General features: G+C 51.0%; 3 protein-coding genes across 3 annotated transcripts; 2 read left to right on the top strand and 1 right to left on the bottom strand.

Moving 5' to 3' along the window:
* Window positions 1-1482: 1482 nt before the first annotated feature.
* Window positions 1483-7516, top strand: RAD23A (RAD23 homolog A, nucleotide excision repair protein). The gene is made up of 9 exons (XM_074287979.1): window positions 1483-1916; window positions 2795-2956; window positions 3111-3304; window positions 4817-4872; window positions 5031-5158; window positions 5663-5741; window positions 5825-5955; window positions 6058-6222; window positions 6424-7516. Exons 1-9 carry the CDS (start codon window positions 1845-1847, stop codon window positions 6535-6537), a joined length of 1101 nt encoding a protein of 366 aa, XP_074144080.1. The 5' UTR covers window positions 1483-1844; the 3' UTR covers window positions 6538-7516.
* Window positions 7517-8336: 820 nt separating this feature from the next.
* Window positions 8337-12624, bottom strand: GADD45GIP1 (GADD45G interacting protein 1). Its single transcript, XM_074288220.1, has 2 exons — window positions 12192-12624; window positions 8337-8728 (listed from the first exon to the last, which is right to left on the bottom strand). The coding sequence occupies exons 1-2, from the start codon at window positions 12542-12544 to the stop codon at window positions 8344-8346; spliced, it is 738 nt and encodes a 245-aa protein (XP_074144321.1). The 5' UTR covers window positions 12545-12624; the 3' UTR covers window positions 8337-8343.
* An 8833-nt stretch (window positions 12625-21457) lies between these two features.
* On the top strand, window positions 21458-23153 carry DAND5 (DAN domain BMP antagonist family member 5). Its single transcript, XM_074288470.1, has 2 exons — window positions 21458-22439; window positions 22655-23153. Exons 1-2 carry the CDS (start codon window positions 22002-22004, stop codon window positions 22901-22903), a joined length of 687 nt encoding a protein of 228 aa, XP_074144571.1. The 5' UTR covers window positions 21458-22001; the 3' UTR covers window positions 22904-23153.
* Window positions 23154-23418: the final 265 nt, after the last annotated feature.

Raw genomic sequence — 23418 nt, 5'->3', positions numbered from 1 at the left:
TTGCAGCCTACAACACTCCTAAGTTCAGCGTGAGCCAGAGTAACATGTAATTGGGAGATACTTTGTAAAATAAAAAAAATTACAACAAAACATAGATAATATAAGTTTTTCTAAGTCATTACACAATCTGCAGGGATTCTTACATAGTTCAGTGACCATCATTTATGTTGAGTTTGATATCACTACTCTAAGGGGCAGCTAGGGGGCGCAGTGGATAGGGCACCAGCCTTGAATTCAGGAGGACCAGAGTTCAAATCTGGTCTCAGACACTTAACACTTCCTAGCTGTGTGACCCTGGGCAAGTCACTTAACCCCAGCCTCAGGGAAAAAGAAAAAAAAAAAAAGATATCACTACTATAAACTTTAAAAAATGAAGAAAATGTTAATGCAAATTACACTTAAAAGTGTTACATTATTTTTTTTTTTTTCAGAATATCCTGTTTAAAATTTACCAGCACATCCCTGGATAAGTAAATAGGAGAAATCTCTAGAGAGAACTAACAATTGGGAAGAAACAAGAAAGGCCTTTTTTGGAGGTGGTAGCCCTGATCTTGGAAGGAAGCTGGGAGTTCCACTAGTTGGAGACATTTCTCTCCCTTCCCTCCATTAATATTTAAGACTGTCAATGGAATTCAACCAACACGAAGTGACTAATGTTTACAAAGTGCTGAACTAGGTCCTGGATAATCAAAAATTGAGAGGGATCACCGAGGTGGGAAAGAGCTTAGGAAGCATCATGGCCTGAAGCCAAGCCTGACAGCTCAGGCCCTGAGGCCTTCCGCCAGGGAGTCAGCCCTTGTGGAGATCTGCACTGGCCACTGCTTGAAGCCACTGAAGACCAAGGGGTGAAGCTTCTTGCCACCAAAGTGCTGGGCACTCCCAACGTCAGAAAACAGGTATGGCTTTAACCAGGGAAATGATGTTTCCCAAGTGGGTTGTTTCTCTTTGGCAGGATGATAACTCAGAGCATCTCTGGTGCTTTGCAGAATAAGAAATTGATAAACACTTTATCATTCATTTATTCATTCATTCAAGGGCAGTGCAAAGTAGGGGGAAATCCAAGATAAGAGTTTTTCCTGAAAGAACTGGAATTTTCTTGAAAGCATAGGGTGAATATGGGCTTTGCTGGGAAAGGAAGAACTTGATGGAGGAGATAGGGAAGAAGGGAGGTTGGAAACCCAAAGGCTCATCCCCCCTCCCCAACCTCTTACGAATGAGGCTGAAAGGTGACAGCACCAGCTTTGAATACCTGTCCTTCCATTTGCTATATGTGTGACCTTGGTCAAGTCACTGAAACATCTGGGCCTCAGTTTCCCCATCTGTAAAAAGAGTTGGACTTAAATTTGGAGCTGCAAGGGACTTTATTTGCAGCTCAATTTATTTCACCATGATCTCCTGGGGCCATTTTGTGACACCATGACGACACCCCAAAACAATGACGTCAACACAGGAGAAGCCTCTAGTGCGCAAGCTCTAAGGGAGTATGGTGGGGGAAGGAGGGGGGAAGAGGGAGGGAGAAGGTGGAAGGTGTGCTGCCATTGAAATTGCTACTAGGTGGTTCTTGAATACGCATGACCGGGAGAGAAAGTTCTTTTTTTTTTCCGTTCATCGTCCCCTGTCACGTGATTGGGGTCGCTGCGCTCGCGCCTCTCCCTTCTTCGTCTCGTCACGAGGCGCGCATGACCGGGAAGCAGTTCCCGGCGTGGCTCAGGGCGCTAAGATGGCGGCGGCGTGAGTTGCATGTTCCCGTGTGAGTACTGTCCCGGGGCCGCCGCGTCGGACGGAGTGAGGGACGGACCGGACGGACGGAAGCTGCAGCCGCCGCCGCCCGCCCGGCCCCAGCCATGGCCGTCACCGTCACCTTGAAGACGCTGCAGCAACAAACGTTTAAGATCCGCATGGAGCCGGGGGAGACGGTGAGGCCGGGGACGGAGGCCGGGACGGGACAGCACAAGTCTGATCGCCTTCGCCCTTCTCCCCGCGGGACGGGCCAGATGCAGCCCCTGCCCACCCCTCCCCCTCTTTCCCATTCCATACCCCCCCCTAACTCCGTTCTCTCTCCCCCTTCTTTCCCCTCACCTCTAATCCGTCCTCGTACGCTTTCCTCTCCTGGCCCCTGACCCCAATCCCCTCTCCCCCCCATCCATTCCCACCCCACCCTCTCCCTTCTCTGCCCTTCCTTCAGCGGCTCCTCTAGCTGCTAGTCTTTCCGGGCCTGGGGGGAGTGGGTTGGGAGACCACCCCACGGCTGCTTTTTGGGCCAGGGGAGCTTGCTGGCAGAGCCGGGGCCGCCTTGGGGAGGCCCCAGCAGCCCGAGGCGATGGTGATGACGACTGTAGTAGTTCCGCACTAAGAGAGCGAGCCGCCGCATCCCCGGCTCGGACAGCACCGGGGCTAGCGGGGGCGGGAACGTCCCCCTCAGTCAGGGAGCTCCCGCGGGCGAGCATGGCCCGGGCACCAGCTTCAGTTGGAGGGGGACTCTGGGCTGAGGCAGGCAAGGGATTATCCCTCCTTGTCCGGACCCTGCTGGACTAAATGGACTCTAAGGTCCTTGCTAAATCCTTTGATCTCTAAATCCTCTGCTGATAGGAAAGGGAGGACACCGAAGCCCAGAAAAAAGGGACCTGCCAAGCTGCTGTTCTCTGGTCTGGGCCCCAAGGGGCTCAGGCCCATTGTACTCTCACAGTGCAACCTGGGCCTTCCCTCTGGGGCCTCAGTTTCCCTTTCTGTAAAAGGAGGAGAAGCCTTTTCCTAAGGGTCTTTACTGACCTAAATTCTGTGCTTTCCTCTTCAGGTGAAGGTGCTCAAGGAGAAAATTGAGGCAGAGAAGGGCCGGGATGCCTTCCCTGTATCTGGACAGAAGCTTATCTATGCAGGAAAGATCCTCAGTGACGATGTCCCAATCCGGGACTATAAGATTGATGAGAAAAACTTTGTGGTCGTCATGGTGACCAAGGTAAGGCCAGGCAGGCCCTTGGAGTCATGGAAGCAGACTAGAAGACACTGCAACTACTGGGTGTCACCAACTGTGTCCTAGATAGATTAGGTCTGGCCTGGGTGGGGATGATAAAAGGCAGGCTCTGACATAATCTTCTCTTTGGCCCTTCCAGGCCAAAGCTGGGCTTGCCACTTCGGCGCCTTCGGAGCCCTCTGCCCCTGCTGCTGCCAACACCTCGGAGCCCTCCACACCCACCCCACCAGCTCCCGCCATTGTTGCCATGCCTCTACCCCCGCCAGCCCCCAGTGAGGAGCAGAAATCCACAGAGGAGCCGGCTGCTGGGACGCCTCCGGAGGCTGGGCCTGGGTAAGGGCTTCCCACGGTGGGGCTGGGGGCCTCCTGGGTTCTGAGCTCCTCATGCTTTCCCAGAATCTCTGTTCTGAAAGAGACCTCAGAGGGCATCAATTCCAGTTCCTTCATTTGTTTAGATAATTAGGCCTAAAGGGGTTAAAAGTCTTATCCCTTCCGTGTCATTGCTCATGCTCATTACTTGTTATCTAGTATGCTTCAAGACTTCTGTCATAGGGAACTGATTCCTGAGGCTTGTTTTATTCTTGAACGTCTCTTAAGTTTTTAGATGTTTTTCCTTAAATTGAGTGAAGATCTGCTTGTCTTCTACTTGACCCATTCCACTCAGTGTTGTGTACAGTACTCCCAGGGCACTGGCTCTGGATATGGTTTTGTGGCTGACACTGTGTTGTGAACTTGGCACACATTACTTAAACGTTCCCCAGGGCTCAGTTTCCTCATCTGTAAAATGAGAGGGTTGGCTAGATGGTTTCCAAAGCTCTCTCCAGCTTGAATTAAATGAATTTTGGTCCAAATTTTACCCTTCGGAGCCCAGCAGAGCCAATCTGATCCAAGTCTTATGTATATGAGTGTGCTGCCATTCCCCTCTGTGAGACCCAGGGCCCTAGCATGGTAGAGAGACTCAAGGCAAGAGGGAGGGGACTAGCACCATGAGGAGCCCAAATGAGGGCACAGAATCTAAAAGTTGGAACGGCACCTCAGAGGCCAACTGAGTCCAGACTGTTCCTAATCAAGAATCTTTTCTAACAACATTATGGTCGTTGGGCTTCTACTGGAGATTCCTAGGGAGGAGAGCTCACTACCTGCCAAGGTAACCTCATGCTACTCTGAGACAGCTCTCTTTGTCAGGAAATTTTTCTCGTATTAAGCCTTGACCTGCTTCTTAGCAACTTTCCATTGCTTTTATTTCTGTCCTTAGATCAAGCAGAAGTAGTCATTTATGTGATAGCCCTTCAGATACTAAACTGCTCTCCTGTAGCTTTTCTCTTTTTTACTCTATAAACTTTCTCAGTTCCTCAGCTGATCCTCCTGGGCCCTACTCTCCTATCCTCTTAGCATCCTGCTCACTTGGAGTGCCCAGAACTGAAGATGATGCCCCTCACGTGGCTTGATCATGGCAGAATAGAGCAGAACTTTGGCTTTCCCTTGCTTTGTATGGCATTTAACTCTCATAGCAGCCTTGGATTGTTCTATCTCTCTTTCGTTGCTGTTTTATCACATTATAGAATTGTATTGAGTTTGTCATCTGTGAAAACTCCCAGATTATCACCATGGGACTGTGCTGTCTAACCAGTTGAATATTTGAACCCAAGTATATAATATCAATCCCTATTAAGTTTGACCTTAGTCAATTTGGGTCCTTGCTTCTAGCCAAGCTCTTTTTAGATTCTTATTATCCAGCATTTTAGCTCACTCTCTCCCAACTTGGCATCTTCCACAAATTTGACAAGTTTGCTTTTGGTGATTTCATCCAAGTCATTGATAAAAATGTTTCTGTCAACTCTACAGCTCTCTTCCCTCTTCAGGGAGCAGCGGGCAGGAGGATGACGCAGCCTCTACACTAGGTGGGTGGCTGGGTGGTGGGTCATGTTTTTGGTTGTGCACCAAAATGAGGGTCTTGGGGCAGGGGATGGGTAAAAGGAGGAAAGATTCCTGGTTGAGGGAAGGGGGCTAGAAGTGACCCCAGTCCCTCCAGAGCCTTCGTTTCTGTTTCTCCTTTCAGTGACAGGTTCCGAGTATGAGACGATGCTGACAGAAATCATGTCCATGGGCTATGAGCGGGAGCGGGTGGTAGCTGCTCTGAGGGCCAGTTACAACAATCCCCATCGGGCTGTGGAGTACTTGCTGACGGTGAGCTGGCTCTCAGGCCCTTCCCTGGGCTTCTTCCCTAATCTTCCCTCGGAATGGAGGAACTTTAACTTGACTTTTAACTTTAACTTTAACATAGAACTTTAACTCGACTTTGAAGGAAAAATAGACAGCCTGGCTTGTGGAACGAGGCTTTGGGTTGGATTCTTCTTAGCCAATCTTTGCTTGCCTATGTGACCTTGATGCTTGTTTTTTTCCCCTTTTTGGCTTGAAGAATTTCTAAGGTTCCTTTCAGATCTATTTTGTAATTAATGGGTCTTTCCTGGGTTTTCCTTTTTTCCCCAATGCCCCCTCCCCTCAAAAAACAAAAGGCGAGTTTTTTGTGATCATTATTAATGTTGTCTTGGGTCACTCCTTGCTACCCTGTTAGGTGTGCAGTCCTTTTCCTCTGCTCCCTATCTGTATATACTAGGTACATGGGAAAGGGGGCCCAGCTTGTGTTTGTGGGGTAGGGTGGGCATCTTATTTCCCCCTTTGGCCCTGCAGGGAATCCCAGGGAGTCCAGAGCCTGAGAGTGGCCCTGTGCAGGAGAGCCAAGCCCCTGAGCAGCCTGCCCCAGAAGGAGGTAAGTAGTGGGTAGCTGGTCAGGCAGGAAAAGCCTTTTTGCCCGAGTATAAAGGGGGCTCCTTCCCATATCTGCCTTGGTAGGCGAGAACCCCCTGGAATTCCTCCGTGATCAGCCTCAGTTCCAGAACATGCGACAAGTGATTCAGCAGAACCCAGCCTTGTTGCCAGCCCTGCTGCAGCAGCTAGGCCAGGAGAACCCCCAGTTACTGCAGGTGGGCACAGGATCTTGGGTTTGGGCTGGGCTTTCTGACTGCCATTGAGGGCAGGGGGGGTGACCCCATCAGTGATCTGGCTTCCTCTGCTCTGGTCCCCAGCAAATCAGCAGGCACCAGGAACAGTTCATCCAGATGTTGAATGAGCCCACAGGGGAACTGGCAGACATGTCGGATGTAGAGGGGGAGGTTGGGGCCATTGGTGAGGAATCTCCTCAGATGAACTACATCCAGGTCACGCCACAGGAAAAAGAAGCCATAGAGAGGGTAAGGGACCTGCAATGGTGGGAGGTGGGATAGAAGAGCTGGCTCCTCGCAGCAGGGATAGCATCTCTGGGTTCAAGTCCATGCTTGATTCCTCCCTGGGTGATTAGGGCAAGTCAGTGGTGCTTCTCTGGGCTTCTGGTAACTGCTGGGATCCCTATGACCTCTACCCCTTACCCTCATGTTTTGGTCCATCTCCTGCAGTTGAAGGCCCTGGGGTTTCCAGAGAGCTTGGTAATCCAGGCCTACTTCGCTTGTGAGAAGAATGAGAACCTGGCAGCGAATTTTCTCCTGAGTCAGAACTTTGATGACGAGTGATGCAGGGAGAGAGGGAGGGAAACTGAGCTCACCCCCACCCTTACCCCCCACTGCCGGCAAAAAAAGTTTTATAGAAGAAAACAAATATATATATCTATCTATATATATATTCATGTTTATTTAAGTGGGAAAAAAAAAGAAAAAACAAAAAGACAACCCGAGTGCCCTTTTAGCTCCCCTCCCCCAGGGAAGTTGGGGCCACACAGCTGTAATGAGGCTGTCCTCCTTGACCCAGCATTCCCCCCCCCATTTCTGAGTGTGCACGTGTGCATGTGTGTGAGTGTGTGTGTGGTGTGTGTGTGTGTATGTGTGTGAGAGATCGAGCTCGCTGGAGCTGGCGGCCTGGCCAGGGGATTTGGAGACAGATGGGCCCCTCCTGGCCTGTGGCCCAGCTTGCTGCTGAGACAGATGGAGCCTTGGCCCCAGCTCCCAGCAAGCAGGTCTCTCTTCCCTCCCTCTCCCTGAAACTGCTGATGTCCCCATCCCCTCCAAGGGGGAGTCTGAGGTGGCCCAACTCCACCCCTTCTGCCCCCTTTCTGACTTGGGGTAGGGCTGGGGGTGGGAGGAACCTGATCTTCCCTTGGAATGGAACTGTCCAAATTCTTCCATCTGGCTTTTTTTGAGGAAAGTCAGATGAAGGATAGCTAGGACTAATTACATTATCACCAGTCTGAGTGTTGGGGAGGGAGAGGAGGGGGTGTTGGGGTTAAAGTATAAACTAAGTAGGCAACTTGAGGGCGTTAAGCACCCCTGCCTCTTCCTGTAGCCTCTTGTTTGGCTGTACAAAGAGCAGCATTATAAGAGGCTTGGAAGGCAGGAGCTCTGGGTAGGGTGTTCACTAGAGAGAATATCTGGGCAGAGACTAAGCCCAGAACCAGGGTGTCCTGACTCCTTCCCTCTTGCCTTCTTCACCCTGCCCTCCCCCCAGAAATGTGTCTCTGATAAAGGTTTTGAAGTGAATAAAGTTTTAGAAATGAGCTAGGGGCAGCTGGTTTAGTGCCTGTGTTCTGTCCTGGGAGGGTCCAGGCCCTATTCACCAAGAGATGTGGCTACAGAAGGGGATGAGGGATATGCAGACAGGTTCCTGAGCCATGGGGAAATAGGAAAAGTAGAAACCCTTTTTCTCAGGCATGGGAAGGCTGGGCTACCCCCTTACCAGGGTGAACGGGCCCTTCATTTGCCCCAGCTGCTCAGGGGTTGGCCCTCCTCACCATCAGCTGCTTTGGAGAGTTTTGCAGAGCCAAACCCTGTGATGCTCTGGCCCTGGAGGGAGCCCACCTCTTCCCCTCCCCCCCCCCAGTTAGAAATACTGGATGGGTGAAGCCCTCCCTCCAACACACATACTGCTGTCTGTTTTGGCTACTTTCCCCCTTGGTAATTGGCTAATTACCGGAGATTAATGTTGGTAAACAGAAGCCTTCTCCCCCTCCACCATCTGCTCCTCCATTATTTCCCCATCGACTCCCCCTGCCCCTTCCCCCAGTGGTTGGCAAAGCTGAAAGCCCCCTATGTGGGCAGGGAGCCAGCAGCTGAGAACCTGGGGGTGGGGTGGGATGGGACCTGGGGATTCCCCAGGCACTAGCAGGGACCAAGCCCTCCTACCTACATGGGTTCTAAGGCTTGGAGCTGGCACGGACTTCAACCCCTCATTTTACAGGTGACGAAACGATCTCTGAGAGGAAGGGACTTGTTCCAGACAGATTCAAAATCGTTCCCAACAGTGTTCCTTCAAATCCATACTAGGTGGGCTATGTCCAGCTCTTGGAGCAGAGGAAGAGAAGTCTGCAAAGACAAATCTAGTGGGCACTACACTTTATTGGAAGAGTTTTGAATGTGCTCATTGCCTGGGCTTCCCTGCTCTGGGTCACAATGCTCTTCCTTCTCAGTGCTTACAGGGCTCTTAGAAGCCTCTGCAGCCTTTTGCAGAGCCTCCATTCTTGCCGCCTCCTTCTGCTGCTTCTTCTGTTGCTTGAGTCTCTTTCGGTCCTGCTTTTCCAGCTCTTGTAGCAACTCCTGGAAGCGAGAGCTTCTTGGGTCCACATCATAACCGAGCTTCTCCTGTGCCTCGGCCTGCAGCCGAGCCCTCCGGGCCTTCTCCGCCTGGGCCTTCTCCCAGCGCTCCCGCTGTTGCTGCCTCCAGGCCATGATCATTTGTGGCATCTGGGCCATTTTGGCCTCGATGAGCTGCTCCCTGGAGAGCAGGGAAGTGGGGTGAGTGGGGACTGGCAAAGCTACTCCAGGGTTCTGAGCCTGTTTCCTCTTGTTCCCTTGCTTTGGCCCTGCTTTTCAGAATGGCTAGGCCCCCGTCTTCCCCCCCACAAGGCTCAAGTTACTAATAATGATAGCTTCCTTTACTCTGGGGCTTTATGACTTAGAATTCACTTCTTGGGGGCAGCTAGGTGGTACAGTGGATAGAGCACCAGCCCTGAATTCAAAAGGACCTGAGTTCAAATCTGGTCTCAGACACTAAACACTTCCTAGCTGTGTGACCCTGGGCAAGTCACTTAACTCCAGCCTCAGAGGGGAAAAAAAAAAATCACTTCTTACATGAGTGCTATGAAGGGAATATGGTCCTTATTTCGTGGCTGAGGAAACAGGCTTGGATGTCACAATGTCAAAAATGGGATTCAAACTCTGGCTCTACATCCACTACAAAGAAGCACAGGCATATAGCTGGCAGGGCCCACAGTGATCATCTATTTTAGAGAACAGAAATTGAGTGCCCCCCCACCCAGAATTAAGTGACAGCCCGACATCCTAGATGGAAATGGCAAGGTAAATCTGGACCCAGACCCCCTGACTCCCAATCCATTGCTCCGTACCACACTGCTTCTAGGCCCATTTCCCCCACAGTTTCCCAGGTTCACCTGAACTTTCTCCTCCCCAATTAACAAGGATGGACAATGAATTTACTCAGTGTTTTCTCTGGGTGTTGATTTGGGCCTGTCCTGCCAAGAGGATGATAAGGAAACGAGATCCGTGTCTGGTCTATCCCTGCCCAAAGCTTAACCAAGCAATCCTAGCCCATATTCTCTAGCAGATTGCCTCTCTATCATCCTCACTGTCACTTATCTTCAATCTCTGCCTTCATCCTCAAAAACCCCTCTCTTGATCCTTCCATGCTTGCTAACCATAGTCCTAGATCACTTCTGACCTCTGTGGCCAAACTTCTTGGGGCATGCCTTCTCTAAGTGCCTCTACCTTTTCTTCTCTTAGCCTGGGCTTCCGATTTAATCACCAAATCCAATGGCCTTTGCTTAATCCTCATTTGTCCTGACCTAGCTGCCTAACGCTCCTTGAGGGTTTTGGGGATATTCCTCTCCTGGTTCTCCTATCTGAATTCTTTGCTGGCTCCTCCAAGTCAACTCTTACCAATCATGGGTTCTACAGGGCTATGTCCAGAGCCCTCTTTTCCCTTCCCTCTACCTCACTTGGTGATTTCATCAGCTTATGGACTCAATTACCACCTATTTACCTATTCAGGGGCAACCTCTTAGCAGACCTCCAGTCTCACATTTCCAAACTTTGATCCAAACATTTCAAACTGTCCTGCAGATGGGTCTAAAACAACTCGCTATCTTTCTCTCTAAGGCTTCTGAGTCCTTCTCCACTTAATAACTTTCCTAGTAGGGTAGAGGGTCCCATTAGCTTTAGTGCCCCAAGCTTGGCATGGGGGCATGGGACCTCCTCCCCTTTCTCTACTGCCACCACTGCCACCCCTCAACACTGAAAGTCTGGATCACTACTATGACCTCCAAGATCCATCCAGCTTTGGGTTTCACTTAATAGTCTGCCAGAGCTGAAAGGGATTTTAATTATTAGTGATTATTTCATCCTCAATTTACAGATAAGGAAACAGGGACAAGGAATGTTTATGTTGAAGTCCCAACTCTTAAGTGATCCCAATTGGGGATTTCTAAGCAATAATCTTGGAATAATTTGTCATTTCCTTCTCCAGCCCATTTTACAGATAGGGAAATGGAGACAAACAGGGTTAAGTGACTTGCACAGGGCCCCACAACAATTAGTTAAGCCTCTGCTGCTCAGGAGTGAACTCCAGTCTAGGCTGGGCACTCTGTACACTGTGCTGCCTACTATGTACAAGGCATTCTGCTGAACATTGAAGATATAAAACCCAATCACTTAAGTTACAGGTTCTAGGGAGGGAAAGAAGCTTCTAGGAAGAGAAAAGGAAATAATAATAGGAGATGCTAAAACTGAGGACACCAATAAGGCTGCCCAGGAAAGACCTGGCTTTGAAGGAACACTCCACTGCTAGAATCTTTCTAACCCATACTTACTTAACCAAGGAGAGTCCTGGCCTTACACTGGCCCCCTCGGCCCCTGCAAGTCCTCTCAAATTAACTGCTCAATGACAGCAGTGTGCTCCAGAATCCCATCCCTGCTGTCATCTTTGCTGTCATTCTGTTCCTAGGCTTGTCTCCTCTCCCTCTCTTGGCCCCTTTCATCATTCCTACCCATTCTTTAAGGCAGATAAAAATCATCTCAACAAAAAACAATGAAAAAGGAGGGGCCCTATCAGTATCACACAAGCTAGCAAATGATGAATCTTTGATTTGAACTTGTACCTCCTGTCTCCAAATCCAACATCCAAGCTGTCTGATTCTGCAAAACAGCTCAATGATGAAACTGGGAGTTGAACTAGTTAATAACTAACATTTACATGGTGCCTAAGAGCTTTACAATTACTACCTCAGTTGAGTCCTAGGAGGCAGTTGTTATTCCCATCCCCATTTTACGGATAAACTGAAGCAAAGGTTCAATGACTTGCCCAGACCCACAAGACAAGATTCCAGCCTCCACACTCTTTCTTATCCACTAGACCACTTAATATCCTTTCCCTTTCTTGGGCTTTTGATGTTCTCTCACCTGAAAAAAAGGCCAGATGAAGAGCCCTGTCAAGGCCTTTCCAGCTCTTAAGTCTCATAAAATCCTGATTCAGCATTTCCCAGCTAGCCCCCTTGGGACAAGTAGCCAGATCCTTCCACAGACATGATTTAGGACCCTTAGCTTATAGATGTAGCACACAGAGGTACATGGGGAGTCTCTAATCCAGAGATGTAAAGCAGAAACAGGAAGCAAGATCCCTGCAGGCCCAACACCGACCTGGACACCCCATGTTAACATCGCATAGGTTGTACTGTACTCTGTTAAAACATTTCCCAGTTGCATTTTAACGTTTGACGCCTCTGGATCAGATAGATCAGACTCTACTCGAATCCAATGTCCTGCTTTACAGATGAGCCCTTAGTGTGGTGGGAAAATTGGATTAAAAGTAGAAGCCCTGAGTTCTAATCCTGACTTTGCCATTTACTAATTACATGGCTGGTGGGTCAAGTCACCCTTCCCTCCTCCTGCGTCTCGTTTTTTCCTTTGTACAGTAGGAAGGCTGGACTGCACCCCGGATAATCTCTGAGGTCCCTTTCGACTAAAATGGGGGATCGTGGGGTCCAGAGAGAGGTAAGGGCTTGCCTAAGGTGCCACAAAGGCCCGCGCTACGGAATGCTAGGTTTTATGCCAGCTGCAGACCTAGCCGCGGCCTTTTACGAACCAGGTCACAGCCTAGGGGCGAAAGGCGCTTGTCCCCCGCCCGTGGGGACCCCCTCCCTCCGCCGCCCCGTGCGCGCGCCCACCTCTCCCGGCGCTCTCGCTCCTGGGCCTCGGCGCGGGCCCGCAGCGCCTCCTGCATGGCGCCCAGGCTTGGCTGCCACTCGCGCTCTTCGGCCTCCAGCTCCCGGAGCTGCGGGACCGTGGGCCACAGCGAGCCCGGGGCCACCCCGGACGCGGCCCCGAACCGCCCGAACTGCTTAGCGGCGAAGCGGGGCTGCAGCTGCCAGCGCGGGGTCATCGGGTCCTCCGGGTCCGGGGTGAAGGGCTTGGGCGGCCGGAGTGGGGGCGGTGGGGCACGGTAAGCGCGGGAGGCCGGAGCCCCCGGGGGAACCCGCAGCGTCCGGACGCCACACGCTCGCAACATGGGCGCCGCCATCTTGGCAGCCGGCCGGGGTCCCAGCCGACCGGTTCCGGGTGTCCGATGCGCTGCCTGCGTCAGAGCGTATGCAACCGGGAGGGGCAGGAGCTGGGAGGACCGCGTCGCGTCGTGGTTGATTGGCTGGAAGCTCCGACTGCGGCCGACCGCTTTTCTCGGCCTCAGTCTTAGGTCGCTCCGGTTCCCTAAACTCGCGCGAGTGATTCCTAGAGAGTGCAAGCTTCTTGAGGGCAGGCACAAAAAAAATAGCCGCGTGTGTCCAGGGCAGAGCCCGGCGTAGACACGTAATATGTGCGTGTTGGAATAAATGAGGCTTTGTATTCTTTTTAAACATCATTTTAAAGCTAGTTTTCAACATTCATTTTTGTAGGATTGTGAGGTCCAAATTTTTTTCTCCCTGCCTCTCCCCCCCAAAAAAACATAACAAGCAATCTGATATGGGTTATATAATCAGTCACCGTCAACACATTTCCGTAAGTCTGGGGTGAACGCAAAATCAGCAAAGGGACAACCACAAGAACCAAAGAGAAAGAAAGATGAAAACTGTGTGTTTCGTTCGCATCTAGTCTCCCTGGTCCTCCCTCTGGTTGGGGAAGATGGCATCACTGTATGGCTGAGAGGAGCAGGCTGTAGAGCTGATCCTCACACTGTCTTGCTGGTATCGTGCACAATGCTTCTGTCATCCCTCCCTCCCTCCTTCCCTCCCCCTCCCTCCCTCTCCCTCCTCCCTCCTTCCCTCCCTCCCTCTCTCTCCCTCCTCCCTCCCTCCCTCCCTCCTCCCCCCCTTCTTCCCTCCTTCCCTTTTTCCCTCCCTCCTTCCCTCCCTCTCTCTCCCTCCCTCCCTCCCTCCTTCCCTCCCTCCCTCCTTCCCTTCTTCCCTCCCTCCTTCCCTCCCTCCTTCCCTCCCTCTCTCTCCCTCCCTCCCTCCCTCCTTCCCTCCCTCCCTCCTTCCCTTCTTCCCTCCCTCCTTCCCTCCCTCCTTCCCTCCCCCTCCTTCCCTTCTTCCCTCCCTCCTTCCCTCCCTTCTTCCCTCCTTCCCTCCCTCCTTTCCTCCCTCCTTCCCTCCCTCCCTCCTTTCCTCCCTTCCTCCCTCCTTTCCTCCCTCCCTCCTTTCCTCCCTCCCTCCCTCCTTTCCTCCCTCCCTCCTTTCCTCCCTCCCTCCTTTCCTCCCTCCCTCCTTTCCTCCCTCCCTCCCTCCTATCCTCCTTCCCTCCCTCCCTCCTTTCTTCCCTCCCTCCTTTCCTCCCTCCCTCCATCCCTCCTTCCCTCCCTCCCTCCCTCTCCCTCCTTCCCTTCTTCCCTTTTTCCCTCCCTCCTTCCCTTTTTCCCTCCCTCCTTCCCTCCCTTCTTCCCTCCTTCCCTCCCTCCTTTCCTCCCTCCTTCCCTCCCTCCCTTCTTTCCTCCCTCCCTCCTTTCCTCCCTTCCTCCCTCCCTCCCTCCCTCCCTCCTTTCCTCCCTCCCTCCTTTCCTCCCTCCCTCCCTTCTTTCCTCCCTCCCTCCTTTCCTCCCTTCCTCCCTCCCTCCCTCCCTCCCTCCTTTCCTCCCTCCCTCCTTTCCTCCCTCCCTCCCTTCTTTCCTCCCTCCCTCCTTTCCTCCCTCCCTCCATCCCTCCTTTCCTCCCTCCTTCCCTCCCCCTCCTTCCCTCCTTTCCTCCCTCCTTCCCTCCCTCCCTTCTTTCCTCCCTCCCTCCTTTCCTCCCTTCCTCCCTCCCTCCCTCCCTCCCTCCTTTCCTCCCTCCCTCCTTTCCTCCCTCCCTCCCTTCTTTCCTCCCTCCCTCCTTTCCTCCCTTCCTCCCTCCCTCCCTCCCTCCCTCCTTTCCTCCCTCCCTCCTTTCCTCCCTCCCTCCCTTCTTTCCTCCCTCCCTCCTTTCCTCCCTCCCTCCCTCCCTCCCTCCCTTCTTTCCTCCCTCCCTCCTTTCCTCCCTCCCTCCCTCCCTCCCTCCCTCCTTTCCTCCCTCCCTCCCTCCCTCCTTCCTCCCTCCCTCCTTTCCTCCCTCCCTCCTTCCCTCCCTCCCTCCTTTCTTCCCTCCCTCCTTTCCTCCCTCCCTCCATCCCTCCTTCCCTCCCTCCCTCCCTCTCCCTCCTTCCCTTCTTCCCTTTTTCCCTCCCTCCTTCCCTTTTTCCCTCCCTCCTTCCCTCCCTCCCTCCTTTCTTCCCTCCCTCCTTTCCTCCCTCCCTCCATCCCTTCTTCCCTCCCTCCTTCCCTCCTCCTTCTCCCTCCTCCCTCCTTCCCTTCTTCCCTCCCTCCTTCCCTCCCTCCTTCCTTCCCTTCTTCCCTCCCTCCTTCCCTCCTTCCCTCCTTCCCTCCTTCCCTCCTTCCCTCCCCCCTCCTTCCCTCCTTCCCTCCCTTCTTCCCTCCCTCCTTCCCTCCTTCCCTCCTTCCCTCCTTCCCTCCCCCCTCCTTCCCTTCTTCCCTCCCTCCTTCCCTCCCTCCTTCTCCCTCCTCCCTCCTTCCCTCCCTCCTTCCTTCCCTTCTTCCCTCCCTCCTTCCCTCCTTCCCTCCCCCTCCTTCCCTTCTTCCCTCCCTCCTTCCCTCCTTCCCTCCCTCCTTCCCTCCCTCCTTCCCTCCCTCCTTCCCTCCCTCCTTCCCTCCCTCCTTCCCTCCCTCCTTTCCTCCCTCCCTCCTTTCCTCCCTCCCTCCTTTCCTCCCTCCCTCCCTCCTATCCTCCTTCCCTCCCTCCCTCCTTTCTTCCCTCCCTCCTTTCCTCCCTCCCTCCATCCCTCCTTCCCTCCCTCCCTCCCTCTCCCTCCTTCCCTTCTTCCCTTTTTCCCTCCCTCCTTCCCTTTTTCCCTCCCTCCTTCCCTCCCTCCTTCCCTCCCTCCCTCCTTTCTTCCCTCCCTCCTTTCCTCCCTCCCCTCCATCCCTTCTTCCCTCCCTCCTTCCCTCCCTCCTTCTCCCTCCTCCCTCCTTCCCTTCTTCCCTCCCTCCTTCCCTCCCTCCTTCCTTCCCTTCTTCCCTCCCTCCTTCCCTCCTTCCCTCCTTCCCTCCTTCCCTCCTTCCCTCCCCCCTCCTTCCCTCCTTCCCTCCCTTCTTCCCTCCCTCCTTCCCTCCTTCCCTCCTTCCCTCCTTCCCTCCTTCCCTCCCCCCTCCTTCCCTTCTTCCCTCCTCCTTCCCTCCCTCCTTCTCCCTCCTCCCTCCTTCCCTTCTTCCCTCCCTCCTTCCCTCCCTCCTTCCTTCCCTTCTTCCCTCCCTCCTTCCCTCCTTCCCTCCCCCTCCTTCCCTTCTTCCCTCCCTCCTTCCCTCCTTCCCTCCCTCCTTCCCTCCCTCCTTCCCTCCCTCCTTCCCTCCCTCCTTCCCTCCTTCCCTCCCCCCCTCCTTCCCTTCTTCCCTCCCTCCTTCCCTCCCTCCTTCTCCCTCCTCCCTCCTTCCCTTCTTCCCTCCCTCCTTCCCTCCCTCCTTCCCTCCTTCCCTCCTTCCCTCCCCCTCCTTCCCTCCTTCCCCCCCCTCCTTCCCTTCTTCCCTCCCTCCTTCCCTCCTTCCCTCCCTCCTTCCCTCCCTTCTTCCCTCCCTCCTTCCCTTCTTCCCTCCTTCCCTCCCTCCTTCTCCCTCCTCCCTCCTTCTCTTCTTCTCTCCCTCCCTCCTTCCTTCCTTCCTTGACTCATTTCGTCATTGTTTGGGTTCTGACTGCTCAGAGTGAGTGAAGATACCAATTATTTCTATTTTGGCCAGAAATCCTGAGGGTCTTCCCCTCCTGGATTGATTTTTTTTTTTTTTTTTTTTTTTTTTTTTTTTTTTGTAAAGAGGTAAAAGAGGCCATTCGATTGCCTCATTTCTGATCTAATCTTAATCATTAAATGGTGATGTTTCAGGCAAACAGACACAGGTAAGACTTCAGTTTAAAAAAGGCCAAGCTCTCTCATTACATCCAAGGTCATCTCTAGTCATCCTTATCTATATCTTGCCACTGAATCCAAATGACTGTAAGAGAGAGTTTGTGCAGCCCTCTCTCATTTAAATCAGTTCACTTTCAAGCCTGGGCATTACCTTTCTAATGTCATGATCTTCTTCGGGAATGAACAACAAACAATTCCACATGACCTAGTCCGAATCCCACCTCAGCAACACAGAAAGATGACCATACCTATTGCTCTTGCAGAGATCACCCACAGAGCTTTCATGAATGCTAAAAATTCCCTTATTATTCCCTATTATCATTCCACCTCTCACTCTTCATTCTGCCATGTAATCCCAAACCCTGTTCTTCCACACTGTGACCTTTAATCCCACCCTTCAGGTTTTTTAAAAGGCAGAGTTAAGTGACTTGCCCAGGATCACACAGCTACTAAATGCCTGAGGTCAGATTTGAACTCAGGGCTGACTTCAGTGCTCCTGCTCTATCCACTGATTCACTGATGCCTTCCCCTCCTCCTATTACCCCTTGGTTCTTTACCAGGCCAATATTCTTGCATTGGCTACTCTCTCTTCCATTCACCATCTTGGTGCCTTAGTGAACCAGTTTAACTTTATACCATCCTCTTCTCTTACGTCTCTTGTCCCCTTACCATATCATCATTTTGCCCTGTTGAGCCTTAGCCTTGGACCCCTTTCTCCAATCCATTGCCTTCACTTCTAGTAATGAACTGCTGCATAAAGCTAGCAAAAATCTCCAAACTGAGCTGACTGGGTCCACCACATATTTGTTATATGACCTCAACTGGGTCCTCACCATGACAGGGCTTTTTACACCTCCCTAATGAACTCACATGTAAGTTCTTTTCATCCCTTCTCAAACAGCCCATGGCTCCCCTTTCCCCACACTCTCATGCCTAAGAATCTTCCTTCATGACCCACATGTGCAAAAATGCTTGTGGCAGCCCTTTTCTAGTGACAAGGAACTGGAAATTGTGTGGACGCCCATCAGTTGGAGAATGGCTGAATAAATGGTGGTATATGAATGTAATGGAATATTACTGTTCTGTAAGAAACAACCAACAGGCTGATTTCAGAGAGGCCTGGAGAGACCTACATGAACTGATGCTGAGTGAAGCGAGTAGCGCTAAGAAAACATTGTACATTGCAACAGCAACACTGTATAATGATGGACTTGGCTCTTTTCAACAATGAGGTGATTCAAGATAGCTCCAATAGACTTGTGATGAAAGAACCATCTGCAGCTAAAGAGAGAAAACTATAGGGATTAAAACATAGTATTTTCTTTTTTATTGTTGGTTTTTGGGGTTTTGTTTTTTGTTGTTTGCTTGTGTTTTTTCCCCATGCAGTATGACAAATATGGAAATATGTTTAGAAAAATTGCACATATTTAACCTATATCAGATTGCATGCTGTCTTGGAGAGGGAGGAGAGGAGGAGAGAGGGAGAAAATTTTGGAATATGAGGTTTTTGCAGAAGTGAATGTTGATAACTATTATTGCATGTATTTTGAAAAATAAAATACTATTAAAATGAAAAAAAAAAAATTCAGCCCTAAAAAAGAATCTTGCCTCATTTATTACTGCAAAAAAAAAAAAAAAAAAAAAAAAGGAGGCTATTTGTTAAGAGCTCCTGTTCTCTCCTTTTTCTCTCCTATCCTCTAGATGCCTCCTACTAATAGCTCTCCTTTTACTTGTTTCATTTGAAAAGGTGCTTCTTCTCCTTATTAGGGCAAACATATAGATACATGCAGAAATATTCCCAGTTCCATCCTTTCTTCTTACCTTCAATCTTGTCTTATTTTCTTCCCTTGAGGCAATTGGAGTTAAGTAACTTGCCCAAGTCACACAGTGTTAACTGCCTGAGGCTGGATTTGAATTTAGATTCTCCTGAGGCCAGGGGTGGTGCTCTATCTATTTTCACCTCGAGCTGCCTCCTGGCTCCTCTTGACTACAAAACATGGCCTCCATCTTCAGACACCATTTCTTGATCTATTTAGCCCTGCTAGCTAGCTCTAGCCTCTCTTGATTATTTCTAATTCTGGAAATAGTTGTCTACAAGTTGTCTCCTCAACAGATTATGACCCCCTTGAGGATAGGAACTGTTTTTCTGCCTTTCTTTGTATCTCTAGTGCTTAACAGAGTGCCCAAAACTTCTTGACTGATGAGTCAAGGCCACAAGTGTTTATAAAGACCTCCTCTGTTCCAAGCACTGAGGCAGATAGCACAATGACTATTATCAGCTCAATTTTTCCATCTTGCTCAGGATCAAACGACCCTACTAAGTTCAGGATTTATTCTTTCCCTCAAGTTTCAGGGTGGACAACTCTGGGACTCGATAGTTGCAAGGGGTTCCTTGGAAGACCAGCTTCTGGACTTTAGAATGGGAACAACACTTTGTTTTTGAGGGAATAAGGTTTCTGATTCCCTGCTTGCCCCTTAAGTATGGAGGTTTCCTTATTGTTAGAGCTTGGGGAGTTATTTTCTGGATGGTAACCATGAAGCTTAGAAAAAGAAAGGAATTTACTCAAATTATAGTTAATAAGAGAGGGAAGAAGACACTGGAAAGAAAGAGGAGAGACAACTAGGACCTGAGTTCAAATTTAGCTTTAGACACTTGTCACTAATTAACTGTGTGATCTTGGGCATGGGCATTTAATCCTGATTGCCTTGCTCCACCTCCCACCCCCCAAAAAGAGTAAAGGAAATGGGATAAAGGAGGACCAAGGGAGGGAAAGGCAATTGGAAGAGGAAAGATGAAACGGAGGGAAGAAGGGTGGAGGGAAAATGAAGGAAGGGAACTTCTGGAGGTGTAGGGTCAGGGGAGGTTGAAACTCAGTGGCCCATGATGTGGGGTAAAGTTCTAGCAGTAGGCCCTCAGAGAAGAAGAGGAAAAATTAGGACAGTGCTACATTGACCCTTCATTTGCCATTCAGATGAGGCAGCCAGTGATGAACTTTGGAGCTCATTTTGGGAGATCTTCATTCTGTTTGGAACCTACATCCAAATCTCATAGCTAGGCTGGAGAATAAACAGGGGAGGGCTAAAAATGATTTTCCTCTAATGGGGACTCTTGGGCTTGAGATTTCAATTCCTGGGTGTGCGTGTGCATGTGTGTGTGTGTGTGTGTGTGTGTGTGTGTGTGTGCGCGTGCGCATGCGTGCATGTGTGTGTGTGTGTGTGTGTGTGTGTGCGCGTGTGCGCGTGTGCACTCCCAACCTCCCCACATGGCTTACAGCCTTGAAACCCTGGTCTCCTTAGATCTTGGACTTTCTTATGTCTCAAGCCATTTCAGATTCTGTTTGTTGTTGGTTTATTTTTATAATATACTTTTATTTTTCAAATAAAAATAATTTTCAACATTCACCTTTACAAAACCTTGTGTTTTATATTTTGTATCCCCCCTCACCACCTCCTCCTTTTCCTAGACAGCAAGTCTATAATATATATATATATATACATAGATAGATAGATATAGATAGATATAATATAATATATTATAGGTTAAACATGTGCAACACTTTTATACATATTTCTACATTTATCATGCTACACAAGAAAAAATAGATCAAAAAGGGGGAAAAAAAGAAAAAAAAAGTGAATAACAACAACAACAACAAAAGGTAAAAATACTATGTTGTGATCCACATTCAGTTCCCATAGTCCTCTCTCTGAATGCAGGTGGCTCTCTATCAGAAGTTTATTGGAATCAGTCAATAATCACCTCATTGTTGAGGAGAGCCAAGTCCATCAGAATAGATCATCGAATAACCTTCTTATTGTGTACAATGTTCTCTTCTCTCTTCACTTAGCATCAGCTCATATTAGTCTCTCCAGGCCTTTCTAAACAGATTGTTTTTTCCTAAATCCAATGTCTTCCCAAATCTTGGGTCCTGCTGAATCCAAACTCCAAAGTTCCTGGGCCTCCTTGCCTCCAGTACTGGCTATACTTTCAAGAGAAAAGAATTAGCAAGTCTGCTCCAACCTAGTTGTTCAGGAAGTCAAGGGAGGGCTTGGTGTGATAGGCAGTTAAGTCCTTTTGGGGTTTAATCATTCTTATCTCTTGGTCACCATGAACTGGGTGGCAAATTCAGGCTTGGGCAGGTAGGCCGCACTTCTGGGATTATGCAAGAAACCTCCAGAGGCAAGTAGCTCAGGGCACACTCCTTCATAAAATTGTTGCAGTGGCTGGGTTATAGAGTACATAGGAGTGATCTTGAGGTGTCCATCTTCTAGACTTTCTGCCCCAATCCTATTGCAATGCTTTTACTACACAGAAAAGGGAGAAAATTTGATTCAAGAGGACAGAACTAGGACTAACGGGGAGAATTCAAAGGCAAATTTTAGTTTTTAACCAAGCGTCACCTGAAAATGGAATATGCCCAAAGAGAGTGAGTTCCTCTGTCATTGGAAGTCTCAGTCATTGATCGATTGTTAGTCAGTCACTATTTCATTAAAGCTGGAAGGGACTCTAAAGATCCTTGATCTAGCCAGCTTCCCGTTTTACAGGTAAAGGGTCTGAGGCTCAGAGGGTATTCTGAGAAAGCTTAGATGGGATTACTGAACAGGATGAGAGGTTGGGTTCAACACCTAACCTAGGATTCCCTTGCCTTGAGCCCCTCCAGGACAGGAGTCCCAAACCCTGAGGGTACAAATCCTCTAAGCTCTTAAGCCTTACAGAAATGGGGTCTTACCTTATGAAGAAACCTTTGAGTGCTGAGGCGGTTCTGATTGCACAAGGCCTGCCCTTCCTTCCTTTGCTCTCCACTTCTCCTTGGTACCTAAGGACTTGGAAGCAGTCGGGGAGGGGGTTCTGTTTCTTGGTGTTCTCATCCTGCGGGGTGTGGGGGGGAGGTATGCCCTCTCGGACTTCAGTGGATTTCTAGGACTAGATAAGGATAGGGGGAAGATTTAGGGGAGTCAACTGTAGGAAGGTTGAGCAGGCTATGCTCCCTCTGGATGAAAGAGGCCACCAGAGGGCAGCCTTCACCGTAGCTATCCTCACAGCTGGGAACAGGGGCCGGGAGGTTGGGGAAATGGGGGAGGCTGGGAGCATTGAGATGGCAGTGTTCTCACGGCCTCTGGGCTCCTCACCTGAGTGTGAGATGGGGGAGGGTAGCAGGTCAAGCCCAGCAGCCCGGGATCTCACCGGAGCCTCCAGCATCCCTGCCTCTGACTACCACCCACTGGCCAGAGTCTTCTTTGGGCTTTGTCCAGGGTCTTACCAGGAGTAAGTGACAGAACCCAGATTTGGACCCAGCACCTTAGACCCAAAGCCAGAGACCTTTCCTCTATACCCTACCCTCTCCACACTTCTCATGTTCTGCGTTTCAGACCACACACCTAGAAGTGGGCCTGGGAATAAGAGAGAACTCGGTGGGGAGCAAGGTGTGGGAGTGGGCACAAGCTAATTTGTTCTTCTCCCCTCCTGTGGGGCTTCCCATGGAGAGAGGTCTATTTAGAGCAGGTTTCTGGGCCGCACGCAGCAGAAACACCTAGACAGCAGGGTCAGTTGCTTTGAACCCTGAGCCCAGGTCCCAGCCCAAACGACAGCAGCAGAAGCCATCGGCAGAAGCCCAGAAGGACTGATGATTGGGAAGATGTTGGTTAGACAGCTCACAGCTTTCCTCAGTCTGATGACTGGGGTCTGGTCCAGCCCCCCAGCATCCAAGATGCTGGCTCCAGCGCTTGGGCCCTTACCTTCCAAGGTTTCCCAGGAGTTCAACATTTTCTTCCCACCTCCAGGGATGGGCTCTGGAGATGGACCAGAGATGCTGGTAGAGAATGCCCAGATCTCCCCCTCCCCTGCCACCATTTCCCACAGCTGGGAGACCTTTCTGGGCCTGCAAGTGGGAGGAGCATCGTGGGAGCCGCTCCATCCTGGTAAGCAGGAGCTTCAAGATGCTTCAGGCCTAAGCCCCCAGCTGGGGAGACCACAGGAAGAGGAGGAGATGTCTGCTGTGTCCCTTCCCCTCAGTGCCCAGGATGTGGCTCGGGAGACATGCAAGGCTGTGCCCTTCACCCAGGTAAGCCTTCAGTGTGGAGAGAGGAGGCAGCTGGACCTGGGGTTGGGCCTAAGGGCCTCTCCTGGCCCTAGCTCTTGCGCTGATCCCAGCTCTGATTCTGTGTGTGTCTCTTGCTCGTCCTCCGCCTTTCTGTCCGCCTCTGTCTCTGACTCTCCATCGTTTCTCTGTGTCTGTCTCTCCCAATCTGGGTCTCTGCCTCCGCTCCTGCCCATCAGGTGGTCTCCCGTCCCGGCTGCACCTCCATCCGCCTCCAGAACAAGTTTTGCTTCGGCCGATGCAGCTCCTTCTACATCCCCAGCACGGGGCTGGCCAGGCCCCACCTCTGCAATAGCTGCCTGCCCTCTCGCCGTCGCCGAGTGCCGGTGGTCCTCTGGTGCCGGGTGGTTGGCAAGCCCTTTTCGCACAAGCGGCAGAAGGTGTCCACCTCGGTGGTGGAGGCCTGCCAGTGCCAGACACACGTGTGAGCAGGACAACTTGACGCCTACTGGATGCTCCCATTAGCAGACATGCCTTCCAGAGGCCCCTTAGTAGCGTTCTCTGGGCTGTGCTGAGCCTCCCAGGCTTCCTCTTCTCCATCCCCCTTACGAGGGTCCCCGGCCTGATGTAATCCAGACCAGTAGGCCCAATGTTTCTAGGAATCTTGGGCCCAGAGAGTGGATATTTATTGAGATTTAGATTGCCTGTAAAAACATAAAAGATCTGCCTGCTCGAAACCATCCTTGCCTGTGTCTGCTTATTCTCCACCTTGGGCACAATGAGGGAGAGGAGGGATGTTGGGCCGAGCTGTGGATGCCAGGCCTTTGGGGAAAATTCCAGGCCTCCATAGGGGTCTTGGGAAGGGGGTATCAGGGTCAAACTGACCTAGAAAGCTGGGCTGTGAGCCAAGGGATGGTGGATGAGTAAGCATTGTGTTTTTTTTTTACCAGCCCTCCCTGTCTGGGACTCTGGAGGGAGCCACTGGGGCTTGGAAACCTTGAGT

Source organism: Sminthopsis crassicaudata, chromosome 1 (genome assembly GCF_048593235.1).
Source record: "Sminthopsis crassicaudata isolate SCR6 chromosome 1, ASM4859323v1, whole genome shotgun sequence".
Taxonomy (NCBI): domain Eukaryota; kingdom Metazoa; phylum Chordata; class Mammalia; order Dasyuromorphia; family Dasyuridae; genus Sminthopsis; species Sminthopsis crassicaudata.
The sequence above is the reverse complement of the archived record's forward strand: the minus strand, read 5'-3'. Positions and strand labels throughout refer to the sequence as shown.

Bases quoted from the DNA above. Each gene is read 5' to 3' on its own strand.
- RAD23A (XM_074287979.1), top strand. From the start codon at position 1,845: ATGGCCGTCACCGTCACCTTGAAGACGCTGCAGCAACAAACGTTTAAG. The intron at 1,917-2,794 runs GTGAGGCCGGGG...TTTCCTCTTCAG, and splicing joins GCATGGAGCCGGGGGAGACG to GTGAAGGTGCTCAAGGAGAA. The intron at 5,742-5,824 runs GTAAGTAGTGGG...CTGCCTTGGTAG, and splicing joins GCAGCCTGCCCCAGAAGGAG to GCGAGAACCCCCTGGAATTC.
- GADD45GIP1 (XM_074288220.1), bottom strand. From the start codon at position 12,544: ATGGCGGCGCCCATGTTGCGAGCGTGTGGCGTCCGGACGCTGCGGGTT. The intron at 8,729-12,191 runs GTGGGCGCGCGC...CCTGCTCTCCAG, and splicing joins GAGCGAGAGCGCCGGGAGAG to GGAGCAGCTCATCGAGGCCA.
- DAND5 (XM_074288470.1), top strand. From the start codon at position 22,002: ATGATTGGGAAGATGTTGGTTAGACAGCTCACAGCTTTCCTCAGTCTG. The intron at 22,440-22,654 runs GTAAGCCTTCAG...CCTGCCCATCAG, and splicing joins AGGCTGTGCCCTTCACCCAG to GTGGTCTCCCGTCCCGGCTG.